Source organism: Desmodus rotundus, chromosome 5 (assembly GCF_022682495.2).
Source record: "Desmodus rotundus isolate HL8 chromosome 5, HLdesRot8A.1, whole genome shotgun sequence".
Classification (NCBI taxonomy): Eukaryota; Metazoa; Chordata; class Mammalia; order Chiroptera; family Phyllostomidae; genus Desmodus; species Desmodus rotundus.
The window spans coordinates 57,768,146-57,788,451 of NC_071391.1; the positions used below are offsets into that span (position 1 = coordinate 57,768,146).

The window sequence follows — 20,306 nt, forward strand, 5'->3', positions numbered from 1 at the left end:
GAAACCAGATGAAGACTACCTAGTTCCCCAAACAAGACTTCGAGGAGGAGGAGCTTGAGGGAGGCGGGCCCGAGTAACCCAGCGCGAGAATACGCCCCAGCGCATGCGTTCTTCTTAGCCGGTAACTTCCATTTGCTAGATGGGGGAGGTAAGTGAAAAGCAGTCTACAATTTTTGAATTTCTGGTCTTAACCAAAAATTAAATTGTGAACAATATTGTGGGAGATTTGAGAGCTTTATCCTCCGAGTTCAAAATTAAGAACAGTTGGCATACACGGTTAATTCAAAAGGTTACTTCTCGTATCTTCCCCCGTCCCCTGGGACATTGGTGGTCTAGTCCATTCCACAGACTTTCGAGTCCTTGCAGCGGGTCGTTGATCGAAGGATTGGGCTAATTGCGACTGAAACGTCTTTGGAAGGAGGAAGGGGGTGAGGGAGCATCCCTTTGAGTTCCGCCTCTTGTTTTTCAAGGCGGTAGTGAGGAAGGGGGACGTAGAAAATACTGCCCTCGAGAGCCAACGGATCGCACCGCTCCGTGCAAACTGCCCGGAGGGCGGCGGGAAAAGGGCAAGACGGGAGTAAGGAGAGGGAAGGAGCCAGGAAGCCGCGCAGGAGGGCGCGCGCGCGCGCCCCTTTTTCAGCAGTGTGGCGGGGTCGCACGCACGCCCGCCTCGGCGGCTGGGCGCGGTTTGCGACAGTGGGGGAAGCGGTGGAGGTGGCGGCGGCAGCGGCAACTTTGCGGCAAGCTCCGGCCGGGCTTGCTTGACGGCGGTGTGGCGGAGGCCCCGCCCTAGGCGGCAGGAACCTGGAGGGAGGCGGAGGAATATGTCCGAGAGGGAAGTGTCTACAGCCCCGGCGGGAACAGACATGCCTGCGGCCAAGAAGCAAAAGCTGAGCAGCGACGAGAACAGCAACCCAGACCTTTCTGGAGACGAGAATGTGAGTGGATTCCTGAGCAGTCCAGACGGGACTACGTAGTGAAAGTTTTAAGTTCTTTTTAAACTGTAGGAGCGGGGTCGGGCGCGCGGGCTGCTGTGGGGGGAGGGAGAGGTGTCACCCTCTACTCAGGAAAACGCGGGCGTGGGAGAGAAAATCAAACTCGTCTCTGTGGGGATTTTGAGAAGGGGCAGAGAGCGAGCAGAAACTTGACAGAGTGGGGTTGAAGAAATAGCGCGGTGGACGGAGGGTCGGAGGGTCTGCTCAGATCCTTTTGCGTGGGTGGGGCGTGTTTGGGCCTTTGGGAGATTTGGGGAGAGTGCGGCGCTGAGGTTGCAGTTGTTTAAAAGGCAAGTTAGAGGTTTTTCTGAGAAAGTTGGAAGGAGAGGTCAGCGTGTGTTACGGACCCTTTTGAAGGAACTTAGAGACCGTGTCACTCCTAGACTCTTACAGACAGCTGGATGGGAAGAGTACATCTTAACGTAAGGGGTTTCGGCGACTCTTACAAGGGAGTTTTGTGTCGTCTCCTGTCCTGTCCGTGGAGATGGGGCATGCCGGACAGTCAGCTTTTCTTGAGGAGCCGAACTTAAAGGTCGTCTTCTGACTTGAAGGGGAAAACCACCCTTGAGGAAGGAATGAGAAGGGACAGTTAATCTAATGTAAGTTTTTACTAAGATAAAGGGTTGATCTTACCTGGAAGGTTTTAGGTAACGGTGGTAAAGGCAGGTGTTGGCTCATGGCCTCGCAAGTGTATGGTGTTAATGGAATTAGATTAACAAAACAGCTGTGAAATGGATCTACTCCCAACTGTGTTTAGGTGAGATGCCAGTAGTAACTGAACTGACCATTAATTTTCAGTTTTTTGTTCCAGTATATCCAGTAAGGTCAGCAACATGTCTTGACAGTCCACTCAAAGATGGTACTCTAAATTGTGAATCCCTTTCATGATATATGGCAGTAACATCTGAATGTCTTTAAAAACCTTTCAAGTGTTACAGGAGAGTGGTGTAAGTTTTTCATTTTCTAACATTGGTTAGTTTTAGTAATAAATATAACATCTTACACATCCAGTTCCTAAATCCTGCATCTCCTTACATCACTGATTGAAGTCATGACCAAAATTTTCACTGAAGAGATGGGAAAAGAACTCGTAAATAGAAGAAAGATATTTAGGGGATTGTCAGTTTGGAATTTGGACATGAAATTTCTGGAAAGCTTAGGTGTTGAATGGTACTTTAAATCTTTTTTTTCTGTTTGTTCTTCCCAATCTCATTGAATAGATAAATAACATTTTTTACTTTTTATTCCAGTCCTTGGAGTCTGTTTTATTTCTCCCTTTTCTTAGATTTCTTTAGGCAGATTAGGTTAGTAATAGGGGCACAGAATGGATCCAAATGTTAGGTTAAAAACCTTCACTTTACTATGTACTGGATGCTTGACCTTGAGCAAGGCTAGTTGCCTCAAGTTTCTTATTTTAAGGGCGGAGATAATAATGGTATTTACCTTCAAGAGCATTTGTAAGGATTAAGTGAAAGTGCTTGAAGGAAGCTTGCCTCCTAGTAAGTATTGTTGCCGTGTTATTTAATTACTATTACTTATTTCGTGATCACATAGTGTAAATTTATGTTTCTGACCCTTCCGCATACTAAATAATGCAGAAATGTAATGAAATTCCAATAATTTAGACTGAGGAAAATTTCAGGAGACCAAATAAGTTGAAAGCCTACTTTCATTTTGCAGACTCTTCGGGAACATATTTGCACATAAAGCTATTCACAACCAAATGGTTGGATTAAGCCATTGTTTTGGTCACTCCCTGTGGATGGGGACTTGAACCTTTTTTGTTTTTTTGGACACCTTAATGAATCCTATGAAGCCTTCTCAGAATATCATTTTTAAATGGATAAAATACACTAAAAAGGTTACAAACAAAATTAATGATAATGTCATAAAGTGTTATAATAATGATGAGATTTGTTTAAATAAACTATTTTTCTAATTTTTTAAATTTATAAGTAAATATTTTTTATCAAATCATAAACATTTTTCATAAACATTTTTTTCTGTCGCAACTACTCTTAGCCTTATTCTGTCTACCACACCTCTGGTTTTGCTGGATTTCTCACTTGTTTTTTTAGTTGAGTTTATTGGAGTAACATTGGTTAATAAAACCATGCAGGTTTCAAGTGTACAACTCAAATATCTGCACACTTCATTGTGAGACCACCCAAAGCAAAATCTCTTTTTGCTCTCCTTTATCCCCCCTTTGTCCCCTATACTGTCCCCCCTCCCCTCTGGCTATCACCACACTGTTGTCTGTGTTCTATGTTACATGTTCTTTGCTTAAGTGCTTCTTTTTTTATTTTTTGATTTGATCTTTATTGTATTTTTTTCTGCCATTTAGTCCCCTTATACACTCCTCCACCCAGCCATCACCATGCTGTTGTCAGTGTGCTTAAGTGCTTCTTCATTAGCACATTAAGTAACTAGATGTAGCAGCAGGTCTGATAGTTATGATGGGCATAGACAATTTTTTGAGGTCTACAGCAACTATAAAGTGATACAACAATAAATACCTAATTTCCATTGGTGAGAATAACACCTACAGTAACATCAGCATGTATGTTACTTGCCTTTAATGGAAGGAAGGACTAAATTTCACATAAAGATGGCGAAAATTAAAATGCCTCATTTTGGCCATTTCAATTCACAGGCCTTTTTAATTCATCCATGGACCCCATATTTAGGACATAGGTTAAGGGAAAGCAGCAGAGGAAGGGAATAGAAAACCCTATAAAAACGAGTTTAGAAAAAGCTAACAAGGGCAGTGGTTTTACTCTTGAGGGAGCTGAATAATGACAAGAAGGCCAAAAGCAAGTGGAGAAAGGGTGGTGTTTTGAGTTGGAATTAGAGTAGCCTGAGCAGTTGGTAGTAAAGATTTTATTTATTTATTTTTTATCGAGAGGGGAAGGGAGAGGAAAAAGAGGGAGAGAAACATCTGTTGGTTGCCACTTGCATACCCCCAGCTGGGGACCTGTCCTGTCCTGGCCCGCAACCTAGGCATGTGTGCTGACTGGGAATCGAACCTGGGACCTTTCGATTTGTAGGACAATGTCCAACCCACTGAGCCACACCAGTCAGGGCTAAAATTTTTTTCATTTGAGGTGTAGTTGACATCACATTAATTTCACGTATACAACATAATGATTTGATATTTGTGTACCTTGTGAAATGATCGGCATAATAAGTCTTAACATCTGACATTTTTAGTTTGTTTTATATGTACCTGCCATTTCATTGAACTTTTCATTAAGGTTTTATTTATTTATTTTTAGAGAGAAGGGAAGGGTGGGAGAAAGAGAGAGAGAGAGAAACATTGATGTGTGAGAGAGACAGCGATCAGTTGCCTCTCACATGCCCGCAACTGGGAACCTGGCCCACAACCAAGGCTCCTGCCCTGATTAAAAGTTGAACCCAAGACCTTTCAGTTTGTGGAATGATGCCCAACCCACTGAGCCACACCAGCCAAGATTGGAGACTTTATCTGTTGGTTAAGTAACTTGTGGCAAGTTTAAGGGACAAATTCTCCATTTTCTTGTTGGGCAAATGAAGATGGTAATCCCATATCTGCTGTACAATATCATTCTGTACTTTGAGGAGGGGCCAAAGTGGAAATCATCCTGTATACATATTAGACACTCAGTAAAGGTTTAATTTAAAGATAGAATAAAAAGAGTTGAATTTCCATTTGATTCTATCTTGATTTGCTTTTGCAGGAGATGGGTAAATTAAGTGGTGAAAGGTAAAGGAAGAGTAAATTGGTACAACCATTTTGAAAAACTCTAAGTTTCATAATTTTAAAAATCAATAAATACAAAAATATTTTGAAATATGTCTTCAAGATATTAGGGGAAGGTGTGTGTTATTGGTTTTGGTATTTGATATAAAACTAAATGCAAGAGTTGTTAATACATTTGGTTACATTTTAATGGTACATTTGGTATATTAAACTAAAAGGCTGGGGGGGAACATAAAGGAGGAAGAAAATGTAATATGCCCTATTATTGACAGTGTTTTGTATGGCTTCTTGATTAGCATTTTCATTATTTCATTTCTCTAATGTTAAAAGATAATTTCCAGAAAAAGGTAAGTGAATACATTTTTTTACTTTACTTTTTAAAGATTTTATTTACTTTTAAAGAGAGGGAGAGAAACATCAATGTGCTAGAGACACGTGGATCAATTGGTTGCCTCTTGCAAGCCCCCAACTGGGGACCTGGCCCGCAACCCAGTCATGTGCTGTGACTGAGAATCGAACCGGTGACCTTTCACTTCCCCAGGACGGCACTCACTTCACTGGGCCACACCAGCCAGGGTTTTGGGGTTTTTTAAAGATTTTATTTATTCATTTTTGAGAGAGAGAGGGGAAGACAGGGAGAGAAACATCTATGTGCGAGAGACACATCAATAAGTTGCCTCTGGAACACCCCCAACTGGGGACCTGACCCATGACCCAGGCACGTGCCCTGACTGGGAATCGAACCGGCAACCTTTAGGTTCGCAGGCTGGCACACAATTCACTGAGCCACACCAGCCAGGGCATGCATACATTTTTTTAAATTGTGTTTTAGAGAGAGGGGAAGGGAGAAATAGAGAAACATTGATTTGTTGTTCTACTTATTTATGCATTCATTGGTTGATTCTTGTGCATGCCCTGACCTGGGATCAGACCTGCAACCTTGGCATATTAAGGCTGTAACCAACTGAGCTATCTGGCCAGGGCAACATGTTAAACATTGTTTTTTTAGATTTTATTTATTTACTTTCAGAGAGGGGGAGGGAGGGAGAAAGAGAGGGAGAGAAACATCAATGTGTGAAAGATAGATATATCTCTCACACATCGATAGGTTGCTTCTCTCACGCCCCCATAGGTTGCTTCTCTCACGCCCCCAAATGGGGACCTGGCCCACAACCCAAGCATGTGCCCTGACTAGGAATTGAACCGGCGACCTTTAGGTTCGCAGCCTGGCACTCAATTCACTGAGCCACACCAGCCAGGGCTAAACATTTTATTTTACTCATGTGAAGAACCTGGGCAAGTGTTGAGTCAAACAGTACAAATTGGTAAGGAATTAAAACAATGTTGAGGTGGAGACAAAAACTTTTTTTTCAGAGTAGAAGGAAAGACATTTTGAACCTGTACTTTAAAGACAGAATTAGCACTACCAGTTATCTACAACTTGAAAAAAATACAAGGTTGTTCAAGGCAACTAAGAGGGCTATAATCTGGTAACATGGAAGAATGTACTATAAATAATGCATAGTTTTCCATTGAAACCCAAAATTGTTTTCTACACTAGATTTTAACTGTGTAAATACAACTGAAATGGGAGAAATTGGGAGAGAGGAAAACAGTAATTTCAGCCTAGGAATTGAACTTAAAAGTTTTACCTTTTTGTATCTCTGTAAAGACTGATTATACTTACATTAAAGTACAATTCAAGTTTTTATTGAACACATACTGTGCCATCTCTCCACTTCATTCCTTTTTCTTTCATCCCAGATAATCAGTATACTCCATCCATAATAACTGTATTTAAAACACATGTCATTTTGGGAGGAACCATTTGTAGTTTTGCAAACCCACCCCCAAGAACTGTATGATACCTTTTAGTTTTTAAGTGAAATTTTTATGTACTTTTTGCCACTCTGGTTAATTTTACCCTTTACAATATAAAACCAGCTTTAGAAAGCAATAATTTAGAAATATCCCCTAAGTCAGTGGTTCCTTGACTGTGTTCTCATAAACATTATGAGAACACAGAAAAGATTTCTGAGAAAAAAGATTTCCAGTGGAATGTATTTAGAAACTACTGCCCTAAGGTGATAGGTTTAAATAAATCTCTATTCCTAAGAACACATTGGAATATGTAATCAGAGGAGGTAGTGAAATCTTCTGAGATTAGTGGGCCATTAATATACCCCAAGAACTGGAGATTAAGTATAAATTAGTTGAGTTTTCAAGGCTTTCTCCTGCCGTTCCTACATTTAGAAGGAACTTACTTGATAGAGTTCTGGAGTTCTAACATACAGGGTGAGGCAAAAGTAGGTTTACAGTTGAGTACCATGTAAACCATTTTATTCTTGTATCATTATTAATTATTGCATTGTTTTCTGTAAGAACAACTGTAAAACTATTTTATTATTTTAGAGCTATGAGTCAAATTTCACTGTACAGTATATGTAGGATTTTAAAAAAATTCTGAATGGTTTGTATTTTAAATAAGCATAATTTGAATGATAACAGGATTTTCAGAAACTACATCTAAAGCAGGAAGTAGTAATACTACAGCTTCAAATGGCCACTCCTCTTCCCCAAGGCTCAAAACTGAGCAACAGTCAAGTAAATATAAGTTATATTAAAAATATATTATAAATTATAAGACAGGCAGTTAAGACAGCTTCAGGAGTCATACCCCTGGGTTTGAACCCCAGCAACCCTAACATGCAAAAGACTTCTAGGCTCTTTTTGTTACTGTTTTTCTTTTTGTATTTAGTTCTCTTTCTATGTGTTTTCTTATTTCCTACTTAGGCTCTCTTACACTTCTTTTTTTTATTTTATCTTTTAATCTTCTTGAAGGTTTTTTTTATTTTTAGCAAGAGGTGAAGGAGGGAGAAAAAGAGAGAGAGAAACATCGATGTGTGGTTGCCTCTCATGTGTGCCTTCAGCTGGAGACCTGGCTTGCAACTCAGGCATGTGCCCTGTCCGGGAATCAAACCAGCAACCTTTCAATTTGCTGGCTGATGCTCAGTCCACAGAGCCACACCAGCCAGGGCAGTGTCTCTTTCACTTCTTATCTAACGGTACCTTCTGTGAAGAGCTAAAAAGGACCAGTGTGTTGTTATTTCAAGGCAGTGTTATTGTTACTGTTTTTTTTTATTAGGTTTTTTTTTTTTTGCTTATATTTTTGCTGAAATATCAAATATCCACAAATCATAATGTGTAGCTGGTTTGTTTTTTTCCTTTGGAGATAGGAATAAAATTTTCCACTACTTGAAGAACTTATTATTTCTTCAGTAGCTGCCCAGTAAAAAAAAAGTCATTTGCTGCCAAAGTACAGTATTGCTGTTTTATGTAATTTTTTTTCACTTATGCCTACAGGATGATGCTGTCAGTATAGAAAGTGGTACAAACACTGAACGCCCTGATACACCTACAAACACGCCAAATGCACCTGGAAGAAAAAGTTGGGGAAAGGGAAAATGGAAGTCAAAGAAATGCAAATATTCTTTTAAATGTGTAAATAGTCTCAAGGTAATGTACAGAATACGAATCCTGTTGACTGAATACTAGGCTGCAGAATTATTTCTTAGTGGTAATATTTTTATGCTCAAGATACTCTGTCAAGTTAAAAACATTTTTAAATTATAGTACTTTGAAATTTTGATTTTGTAGTACAGACTGCATATTGCATAGTTATAATCCATTCCACATTTGTTTAGCTTTTTTTGTTTTGTCTTAAATGGGTAAAAACACAAGCCACTTGCAGGTACCTGTTACTAAAAAGAACTCATTAACTTTGAGCCAGCATAAATTGAAAGAGATGCCTTAGTTTCTGCAGTTTAAAAAAATTTTAACTTTAAAATAAAATGTTTTTAAAGATTTTGTTTATTTACTTAGGAGAAGAGAAACATCAATGTGCGAGAGAGACATCGATTGATCTGTTGCCTCTCACACACCCCCAACTGGGGATCTGGCCCCCAACCCAGGCATGTGCCCTGACTGGGAATCGAACCTGAAACCCTTTGCTTCACAGGCCTGAGCTACACCAGCCAGGTTGAAACATTGATCTATTGATTGGTTGCCTCTCCCCCACACCCAACCAGGGACCAGGCTTACAACCCAGGCATGTGCCCTGACTGAGAATGAAACCGCAACATTTTGGTTTCCTGTACACCCATTCCACCGAGCCACACCAGTCAGGGCTGTTGTTCCATTTATTTATGCATTGATTCCTGTTTCTTAATCCCTGACCAGGGAACAAACCTTCAACCTCGGCTTATCTGATGACACTAACCAACTGACCTACACAACCAGGGCCTTTAAAATTTTTTTGACTGTTCAGTATTTGTAGAAAACAAGTAATTGGGGGTATTTAAATAACTGCTTCCTCACTTATAAAAGGGATTACTGATATTTATTTAAAATACATTTTTTTTACATACATTCATTTTTGTTGTAAATTTGGGGTAACTGTCCTTACGCTGAGCAGAAATTTGCGTTACATTATCTTATACATATGTAAGTTAGAATCCATTCTAAATATCTAAGTATAATCTCAGGTAAAGTCTTCAGAAAGCATAGGCAACTATGAGTATGTGCAAATTATTTGTCTGCATAGCTAACTTCATTGTTCAGTGTGTGTCGTCATACTCTCAAAGGAAGGGGATAAATCTCAGTATATATTTTTGAAAGGTAAAGTATCCATTATGGTTTCATGTTAAATTTTAGTTATATCAACCTATTTTTAGATTGTATGTCTGGGAGGTTGCTTTAAGTGTCAGTTAAATATTTTGATAAAGTATTTCAAAGCTTAAAGCTGTGGCTTTTGAAAGGATAAGAAATGAAAGTTGTTAGACTTTTAAAGTGAAAACAGTACCTTTAAGTGAATATGAAAGTTACTGTTCTGCCAAGAGATTGCCAATAACATCCTGAGACTGAAAAATAACTGTGAACAAAAGTGAGTACGTGTGTTTTATACACCTCTTTATAGCCAGCCTCCTGGTAACTGAAGGGGTTGTCCTTGGTCTTCTCTGGCTCCCACTGTTCAAATACCAAACTTGTTTATTACAGAACTTGGGATATATTCTTTTAGGACCCAAATTTAAGATTATTTAAAATTGTTTTTACAGCACTAATGGAAAGCAGTGATTTGAGTGGTGTCTGATATGTTTCATTTTACAAGGGAAAAATTAAACCTAGTAAAGTTTAGCCAGTGCTAGAGAAGCTGTAGCAACTCTTAATTAGGTCATTTGTTAGGTTCCAATTTCAGAAAAATAAATTGTGTTCTTATGTCCTGAGAAATGCATCTGCCACATTAATCCAGTTTTGATTTAGAAAAATATGGTTAGATATAAGAAAATAGAAGGCAAATATCAAAATATTTTCATAGATCAGTGCTTGTTACCTAACTTCTGATTTAAGCCTTTGACTATTATAAATTTTATCATATACCTATATTTTAAAATGTGAAAACTGGACAAGTGGATATCTTTTCAGAGTCAAAATTCAGTTTATGTGTTCTATCACAAAACAGTGGCTTCCATTTTTGAAAACTGTTGTAAGGGGATGGTCAGTTTACTACCACTTTTTGGTTTCTAAAACATTAATTTTTTTATTTCATGATTATTGTATAGGAAGATCATAATCAGCCATTGTTTGGAGTTCAGTTCAACTGGCACAGTAAAGAAGGGGATCCACTAGTGTTTGCAACTGTGGGAAGCAACAGAGTGAGTATTAAGGGATCTGTTTGGCATTTGGTTTGATTATTACAGTAGAGTAGATTCTGGTGTTAATGTAATAAATGTAATGATTTTTTTTAAAGAGTACTTCTCTTAAAGAAATTTTTTTTACTTAATTGATTTTAGAGAGGGAGAGAAATAGCCACTTCATTTATGCATTCATTAGTCGATTTCTTGTATGTGCCCTGACTGGAGATTGCACCTGCAACCTTGACATACTGGGATGACACTGTAACCAGCTAACCTACCTGGCCAGGGCTTAAGAGTAATGATTTTGAGATAAATTTTGTGTAGCCAGTTGGACATTATTATGCCTTTCTGTAAAAATGAAGCATTCTAGATGTTGTCTAATTAAGCCTATAATTCATGACTGAAAATAGTTCTTTATTTTACACATTACTCCTAATTGTTCACAAAACAGGTTTCTGTTTATATTTTGTGTTAATAGTTTGTTTTTGAGTTGTTAAAAATTGACATTGCTCTTTTGGAAATGATTTTAATAATTTGTCATTCTAATTTGTATGAGAAGTCTGATTTCTTAATGCCTCTATATAAATGCAAAGCATAAATCCAGTGAATATACGTAATAGTTGTTAGAAGTATTTTAATTATTTGCAGTAAACATTTGATTTGTTTTATTTGAGGAAGCCAAGAGTATCTTGAACTGAGAAGAGTGCATGAAAAAAACCATGCTGGGCACTTTTTTCTTTAACTGTGTGCATTTATTTCTTTTTTAAGATTTTATTTATTTTTAGAGCAGAAGGGAGGGAGACAAAGAGGGAGAGAAACATTGATCAGCTGCCTGTAGCACACTCCCCAAACAGGGACTGGACTCATAATCCTGGCATGTGCCCTGACTGGGAATTGAACCAGTGACCCGTCACTTTGCAGTACGATGCCCAAACAACTGAGCCACACTGGTCAGGGTGCTAGGCACATTTTTAATGTAAATCATTATTTAACTTTTTAGTTGAACCAGGGGCTTAGCATGTGGATTATAAAGATTTATTCATTGATTTAATTTACTTCTAAACAAGTGGAGAACAGGGGACTCCCTGAGTGCTTTCTAGAGAGCGTCAGGAGTTTTCTATTAAATTAAAATCTCTTCAGGGAAAAATTGTTCTAAGTGTTTATTAGGTAACATTCCGGGTATTCATCAGTATTCTAGTAGGAGTAAGGAGGAATAATGTAGAAATAGATTGGTGTATTCAGAAAAGAAAGATGGGAGAATGGACTAATTTGAATATGGGTTGACAACAAATACAAGTTACTTCATCTACCTTCAACTCAAGAGGGAAAGTGAGGTGAATCTGAGAAATGTTCCATAAGTTATTTTAGTTGAATAAAATGAAATTTTATGCTTCTTTAGTATTGTGCTAAGCTTCTTAAAGAAATAAAAGGCTGGTGTCGCTCAGTGGATTGAGTGGTGGCCTGCGAAACAAAAGGTCACCAGTTCGATTCCCAGTCAGGGCACATGCCTGGGTTGGAAGGTGTATGAGAGGCAACTGTGTACCTCTTACACATTGATGTTTCTCTCCCTCTCTTTCTCCCTCCTTTCCCCTCTCTCTGAAAAAGTAAATAAATAAAACCTTTTAAGAAAAAAAGAAATAAGAGAATGTGACCTTTTTTTTAAAGTTTTTATGTATTTTTAGAGCAAGGGAAAGAGAGGGAGAGAACGTCAGCGTGTGCTTGCCTCTCGCAAGCCCTCCACTGCGGACCTGGCCCACAACCCAGGCATGTGCCTTGACTTTGGTTCAGGCCAGCACTCAATCCACTGAGCCACATCAGCCAGAGCAAGAGAATGTGATTTTTGACGTGCACTGTTTCCTATTGTCTGTGGTGCATTTTTAATGCACAGTTTCTTTGTCTAATGATCACCGTAATGGGAAGGGATCTTCAGACCAAAAGAGGATGCAGAATTAATAGAATAAAATGGAATTTATTATAGGGTAACTTACTTATGGGAAGATTGGGCCTGAGTAGACAGACTGTCCAGTTTTGAACAATTCTCCACTAAAGACTCCTATTTCTGTACTGTTTTTATAATACAACTCAAGTACTATTGATTGACAAGACAGAGGGACAAAGAATGCAATAGTGCCTGTGCCATTCTTCCCAGTGGTCAATACTGTCACCAGTTTGGTATTCAACCTGGCCATTACTAACAAAAGTATTAGGGTTACATTTTAGGGAACACAGACTGGAAAGCTTTCATTTGCTTACCAAGGACATTGAGGTTGGTCAGAGGTCACAGCATGAATGATGGAGATGGTTTTTGTTTATATCTACACCTGTATTTGTTTTCCCTTTTTTTAAATTGAATTTATTGGGGTGACATTGGTTCACAAAATTTTTTTCTTAGTGTTGATAATTCTGTTTCAATCAAAATTAACTTGCTAACAGGGAGTTAGTGTTACAATATTTAATATATTCTGGAAGTCATGTAATGCCTTAGACTTTATAATGTCTTCCTTAAATTAAAGGAGCTATCTCTTTTTCTTCTTCTTTTAAGAGAAAAAGGAAGGGAAGGAAAAAGAGATGGAGAGAAACATCTATGGTTGCCTCTTGTACATGCCCTGACCAGGAACCGAATCCACAATCTAGGCCTGTGCCCTGACCAGGTGTCCTTTCGCTTTGCAGGATTATGCCCAACCAACTGAGTCACACTAGTCAGTGCTTAAAGGAGCTGTTTTAAAAGAATAGGTTCTGTAGTATCTTAAAGAAAGATACAGTTGTACCTAAAATATGTTTAAAAGCTAAAGAATGTGTTTCTGTGTTTGAGGTAAAGTTTACTGTATTTTGTTTTCATTAGGTTACTTTATATGAATGTCACTCACAAGGAGAAATCCGGCTGTTGCAATCCTATGTGGATGCTGATGTATCCTTTCCTGAGTTTTCAGTATCTTTGGGTAAAGAAATTGACTTTTCATAGGTACACTGAACCTTTTCTAAATTAATTAGTCCCCTGAAGTTATATTATTCTTTCTTAACCTTAACTAATGCTATTCCTTCACTGCCATCAAGGAAATTTCTGGTATCTAGTTACTTAGTTTTCCTAATCTCTAGAAGTGCATTGTAGGGTGGATATGAGGGAGGATGGTACAGGTGGCTAGAGATGAGTGTTGGAAATCCAGTAATAGACAAATGATGAAAGAGTAGCTAAAAACCTCCTGGGTTTTTTTTGTTGTTTTGTTTTCAGATTTTAAGAGAAAGTTCATTCAGAAAGTTGCAGAGGTAGTAGAAGTGAGCCAGCTGGGCTGTATAGGCTCAGGAAACAAGGTATAGAAGCAGCAGAAGGGCCCTCAGCCCTTAGAAAGGGAAAGCCAAAGGTAACACACCTGGGAGGAAGAAGAGGGGGCAGGGGAAGGCATGGGCATACTTCTGGGGGGTTTTGTTTTACCTTCTCTAGAATGTTATCATTTCAGAGTAGTTATATTGATGAACTTGGGTTGATCAGAAGCTAGGGCTAGTAGTCATACCAAGTATTTGATCCACAAAGCCTACAGGGAAAAAATACACATGTCCAGTTTGTTTAGGAAACAAAATATTGCAAAACATGGGTTCATAAAGAAAAAGGTTAAAAAAGCCAAAGGGTTAGAAAAGCTTGATGATGAGATGTTTCATCTATATCTATTTGAAAACTTAGCAAACAAGAAAAAACAAGGACTTCCAGTCTTTCCTAGATAATATGGAAAGAAATGACCTGCAGCCATATTGGTAACATCTCACAGAGGAAAAAATGGAAAACTGAATAGTTAATGATCTTTGTCTAGAGGCACGTAGTTAGAAGTATTGGCATAGAGCAAAAGTCTGCAAAGTATAGCCTCTGGGGCTGGCCATCTGTTTGTTTTTGCTTTTTTAATTGAGGTAATGGGCCACCCACCTGTTCGTGTAAATCACATTTTGTTTGGACACAGCCATGCCCATCTCTTACATATTGTCTAGCTGCTTTCAAAACAGTTATGCAAACAGCTAAATGGTAATCAAAATTGAATGGAAGACTGATTTTGTTTGATCATTTGGTAGAGATTTTAAACCTAAAAGTCCCCATTGTTTAAATCTAGTAGTGTAAAGAATAAGAACTTCTGTGTCAAAGCTTTAGCAATTTTTTGGAGGATTCCATGTATTGTAATCGTTGACCTGTTTACTTATCAAAAACAAATTATATTTCTTAACCAGCATTTTGTAGGCTGATGAAAACTTTTATACTTGTGCATGGACATATGATAGCAATACAAGCCATCCTCTGCTGGCTGTGGCTGGATCTAGAGGCATAATCAGGATAATTAATCCCATAACAATGCAGTGCATAAAGGTGGGTTTTCTGGTTAAATTGTACATCTGCTTTTGAATGCAAATCTGTGAAAACATGTCATGTTGAATCTAAAACTAAAGGAATTAATGACAATTTCTAATTTGATTTGTACTTTGCTTATTTCATCCTTTAGATGAGTCTTAATCATTTAAAAATTAATTTATTGATTTGAGAGAGAGAGGGAGGGAGGGAGGAGGAGAGAAAGAGAGAACAACATTAATTTGTTGTTCCATTTATTTATGCATTCATTGGTTGATTCTTGTATGTGTCCTGACTGGGAATCCAACCCGCAACCTTGGGGAATGTGATGACACTCCTCTTAACATCTGAGTAACTGGGCCAGGGCTGTTGGCATTCATTTCTTCCCTTCTGCCTTGCCTTACTCTAAGAAGCTCTAAATGAATAATAATAGAAGAGTGAGTCCATCTTTCAAGACACCCTAACTAGTGTTAAAACATTGGACGTTGATACGAAGTGTTACTTTAAGAGTTTTTTTACACCAAGGACACAGAATTACCTACAAATCTTTCAAATCTTTGCCTTGTCTCTGCTAATCCAATCAGATTAGATTATCTGCATGTGGGATTTGAGCATCTTTTTATTTTTTTCTTCAAGTTTGTTGGGTGATTTAATATGTAGCCAAGGTTGAGAACCATTACTTTAAGTGAAACTTTTTTCATTCTTTTAACATTAATGAAAAAACAATTTATAATTATTTTTCTTAGCAAAGATTTACTTACAGATTAGATATTTTACAATCAAATTTTATTTTTATATGAAAACTTATATGTTTTAAATTTATTATAGCACTATGTTGGCCATGGAAATGCTATTAATGAGCTGAAATTCCACCCAAGAGATCCAAATCTTCTCCTTTCTGTCAGTAAAGGTAAGAGAAGGAAATAACTATTTTTTGTTTTAAGGGACAAATGGTTCTAAGGAAAAAAAGCCATATTTAAAAGTAATTTAGAAAAGTAAGTTTTACTACAAAAAAAAAAAATCACAGGCTACATTAGCATCCCCAAACCAAGAATTGGGGAAAGGGACACTGAAACACACTGTTACATATAGAAATAATTGGTACTGAGGGTTAGTTTTATTACCTGTATTTGCTGTACTGCATTTTTAAGATAGGTTTGCAACTATCACTCTCTCCAGTAATATAATAAGAAATAATGCATCTGAAAATCCATATTGCCTTTATATATAAAAGCTTTTGTTTTATAAAGCATTCCCTTTAGAATTCTTAAAAAACAAAGTTCTGCAGAATAAGCTCTTTGAGATGTTTTTCATACTTTTAGCATTGCGTTTTTCTGTATTCCTGTATCAGCATTGTAAGTTTATTCTGATTCAGACAGGCTTCTTAATTTTTTCTTAGCTCTCTGAAATGATTTGGGTTGTTATTGCTACATTCTGTTCCGGATTGTCCTTTCTCTTTTACTTCTAAATTATTACTCCAGTCAAGTTTCTTTTCTTTATTTTTAATTATTGATTTTAGAGGGAGAGGAAGGTGGGAAGAGAAACATCAACTTGTTATTCCCCTTATTTATGCATTCATCAGTTGATTCACAAGAATCACAAGTGTGCCCGGACCAGTGATTGAACCCACAACATTGGCATACGGGATGACACTCTAAGTAGCTGAGCTGCTGGGCTACTGAGCTACCAGGCCCCATTTATTTTCCAAAAGGCTTGTCAAATATGTAACTCTCCTTCCCAGTCTGCTCAAATTAAAACTCTTAGGAAATTAATTATTTTTGGAAATCAGCACCTAAGAACTGATCATCTTTTTAAAAAAAAAGATTTTATTTGTATTTAGAGAGAAGAGAAGGGAGGGAGAAAGGGAGAGAAACATCGATCAGCTGCCTCTTGCAAATGTCCCTCAAACCAGGCATGTGCCCTGACCTGGAATCGAACTGGTGACCTTTCACTTGGCGAGACGCCAACCAACTGAGCCACCCTGTTTAGGGCTGATAACTTTCTTGATAACAGTCGTTGGGGTTGGGTGTTATTTTACAAGTGATAGAGGCCATGATACCTCATTTGTTCTGAATATTCTCACTTTTTTACCCCTGCTCTTCTTCCATTGTGTCAGTAAGAGCATTTTTTAATCAAACAGCTTCTCAACTGAATAGGAATTTTGCTGCACAAAACCATCATGAAAGTGAGAGAACAACCTACAGAATAGGAGATTTTTTTTTAATTTTGCCTTTTGCATTTTTTTTAAAAAAGATTTTATTTACTTTTAGAGAGAGGGGAAGGGAGAGAAACATCAATGTGTGGTTGCCTCTCATGTGCCCCCTACTGGGGACCTGGCCTACAACCCAGGCGTGTGCCCTGACTGGGAATTGAACTGGCAGCCCTTTGGTTTGCAGGCTGGCACCCAATCCACTGAGCTACACCAGCCAGGGCGGGAAAAAATATCTGTAAATCATATATCTAATAAGGGCTGTTACAGGTAAATAATAACAAGACATTCAAATTAAAAAATGGATTAAAGTTGAATGACATCTTCCCAAAGAACTATACAAATGTTTGGTGAGCACATGAAAAGGCATTCAGTATCTGATTAATCATTAGGCAAATAGAAATTAAAAAAAAATGAGGTACCACTTCACGCCTGCTAGAATGGTTATAACCAAAAAGATACAATAAAGTGTGTCGGATAGGATGTGGAGATAATCTTCCCCCACCATATTGCTGGTGGGAATGTAAATGTAGCCACATTGAAAAACAGTCTGGCAGTTCCTCAAATAGTTAAATGTAGAATTACCATTCCGGCGGGGGGGGGGGGGGGGGGGGGCTGTATATAACAAATGCCTATGTGAAAATTTGTACAGGATTGGAATCAAATCATTTTTATGGCAATGTTAAATTTCACTATGTACTAACAGTGTATCACAAGGTATTAGTATAATATGTATATTATAATTAGTAATAAGTACATTGTATTATTTGTACATTGAACAATGTAATGTGTACATTGTAAAGTTGTGTAATACAAGGTGTAGCAGAAATAATGCCCTTTGTTTATGAGCTTTTATGATTTTTATTACAAAATCATAAGCGTGTAATTCTGTGACATCACAATATCACACTCAAGCACACCATATGACATTTTAGGTGAAATGTTCAAATTGCTGCCTGTCTCATGCAAGACCCTTACCAACCCTACCAACCGCAGGTCTGGTGTTACTTCTGCCAGACCCTATACGTTAATATCCATGTACAACATGAACATTGTTGTAGTCAAGATTCGCATGGCATTCATATTTATTATCACTGTACCCTATTTTGTTACTGGTATTTAGTGGAAGATTGCTTGAATTAGTTATAAATTTTTATTTTTTTCTCACTATGAGTATGCTTTATTTAGATTTGCAAGAAACAGGATGCTAGTTGTCATTTTATCAGTTTTTTGAGGCCTTTAGTAAAGAATTTTAGTTGTTTTTTTTCTTTTTTATTGATTTTATTGGGGTGACACTGGTTAACAGAATTATATAGGTTCCAGGTGAACAGTTGCATACACACATTCTGTACACTATGTTGTGTGTTCACCACCCCATGCAGTTAAAATTTTTAAAAGGTCTGTAATACTATAAAATTGTCATATATGTGTAAGGATTCCATTCTTAGTCTTTACTGTGCATAAGTCCAAACTTTCATAATTTTTACTTCTTAAAAGAGGTTTTGAATGTCCACAGTAAATGAATGATAAAAATTTATCTTAATTTTTTTTGTCTGTACTAGATCATGCTTTACGATTATGGAATATCCAAACGGACACTCTGGTGGCAATATTTGGAGGTGTTGAAGGGCACAGAGATGAAGTTCTAAGTGCTGTAAGTTGAAAGCTGCAGGCAGTGACTTTGAGGTGCACATAGTTGTGAACAATCTCCCCTTTCCCCCAGCTCCTCCCTTACAAGAAAGCATATGGTTTCTTGTCATATAGCCTGCCTGCAGTCAAGCCATTTACTTGTGGCATGCAAGGTTTTTCTCTTACAGGTGAAGGAATAAAGCAAGTAAGGGTCTTTGTGTTTTACCTGTACTCATGCACTGTTTTATATCAGGGCCAGGTTCTCATGGAGAAATACCACGAACTTGCTTTTTTCTTTTATGGATCTAAAATCACCAAGTTAACTTTTGCTGTTTCTTAGAAGGAAAAGGTTAAATTAGTTGGCAATTAAGAAACTTCATCTTTTATTCGCAGGAAGTGTTTTATTGTGCTCACACTGAGTTTTAGATAACTCTTCTTGATGGCATGGTGTTACCTGATGATATAAGTGTCTTTAATCAGGTTTCAGATTTTGACATTATTTTAGCTTTACATATGTTTCATTTGTATTTTAATCATTTAGTAGTTTTACAGTTGTTCAATTCTTTTTCATTAAACTACGTGAAAGGGCACTGCATTTTGAATAATGTTTCCTTTTAATTGGAGGTACTAAATATTCCTATAGTTGCAGTTTGTATGCTTTTGTAAGAGTCATGCCTACTTTAAGATACCCTGCCAACTGGGCTTTTCTAGAAGTTAAAGTAGCCTTCTTCATTTGGCTTCTTATGTGAAAAAGCCGGGACTAGCATTCTTTATTAAGAATTTTAAATTAGAGCTACTGGCTCTAATGGTGCCTTGTTGCTATTGACTAGTGAGATAATTAGGAAAAGTAGTAGCAGCCAGGCTTGTGAATTCATTAGTTAATAAAATTATATAGGATTCAGGTGTACAATTCCATAATACATCATCTGTATATTGTATTGTGTTCACCCATCCAAAGTCATCTCCTTTCATCCAAAGTCATCTCCTTTCATCACCACATACTGTTTTTTTCTTTTTTTGTTTCTTTTTCATTTCTTAAAACAAGAACAGGTGACAGTCTGTATTTCTTCTCTATAAAATAGAATTCAGTGTTAGAAGGATAGATGGATGAAGTTTTTATTAACACATGAAAAATGCATTGAATTAAACAGCGTATCTGTGCCACAGTGTCTTATCCACGAAATAAGGTGGAATAAGGTTGTTATAATAGGTGATCTGTTAGATGCCTATTAAGAATTTGTAAATTACAGATGATAAACTTGTTTTCTTTTTTAGGCATTTTTAAAATCATTTAAAAGTGAACTCTAAGATCAGTATAACTGAAGTTTTTGACTTAGATGTACAGATGAAATTTCATTTGTTGAAGGACTCATTGTAGCTTCACAGACAGAAGTCAGTTTCATTGCTTTGTTAGGGTTGGACAAAGAAAAGAAATAAAACGATTCAGGTTTTTGTGTTATACCTCAATATTCAATTTATTTTCAAAATCAAGCAAAGGAAATATTTTAAAGTTCATTGAAAGATAAAGTGAAATTCAAACACTGTGCTTTCTCTTTTTTTCATATTGTATAAAGTCATTCGCTGTGGTGGTGACAAATCACATAAAACTAAATCTTGAAAGCAGTAAAAACTCTAAAACTCTTTATTTCCTCCACAGGTAAAACCCAAAATGTTAGTGTTGTGGTATCCCAGTATTCTGTATCAGGTGAAAATTGAG

General features: G+C 37.4%; 1 protein-coding gene across 2 annotated transcripts in view; it reads left to right on the forward strand.

The window, feature by feature from the left end:
* The first annotated feature begins 339 nt into the window (after positions 1–339).
* The window catches only part of EED (embryonic ectoderm development), a 33,220-nt gene continuing 13,253 nt past the window's right edge, over positions 340–20,306 (forward strand). For both annotated transcript variants that reach the window (XM_024572641.3, XM_024572642.3), the window contains exons 1-7: positions 340–938; positions 8,098–8,250; positions 10,353–10,445; positions 13,270–13,335; positions 14,647–14,772; positions 15,580–15,661; positions 18,523–18,614. In XM_024572641.3, coding sequence (XP_024428409.1) covers positions 825–938; positions 8,098–8,250; positions 10,353–10,445; positions 13,270–13,335; positions 14,647–14,772; positions 15,580–15,661; positions 18,523–18,614 — 726 coding nt within the window. In that variant the 5' untranslated portion in view covers positions 340–824. The remainder of the gene's footprint in view (positions 939–8,097; positions 8,251–10,352; positions 10,446–13,269; positions 13,336–14,646; positions 14,773–15,579; positions 15,662–18,522; positions 18,615–20,306) is intronic.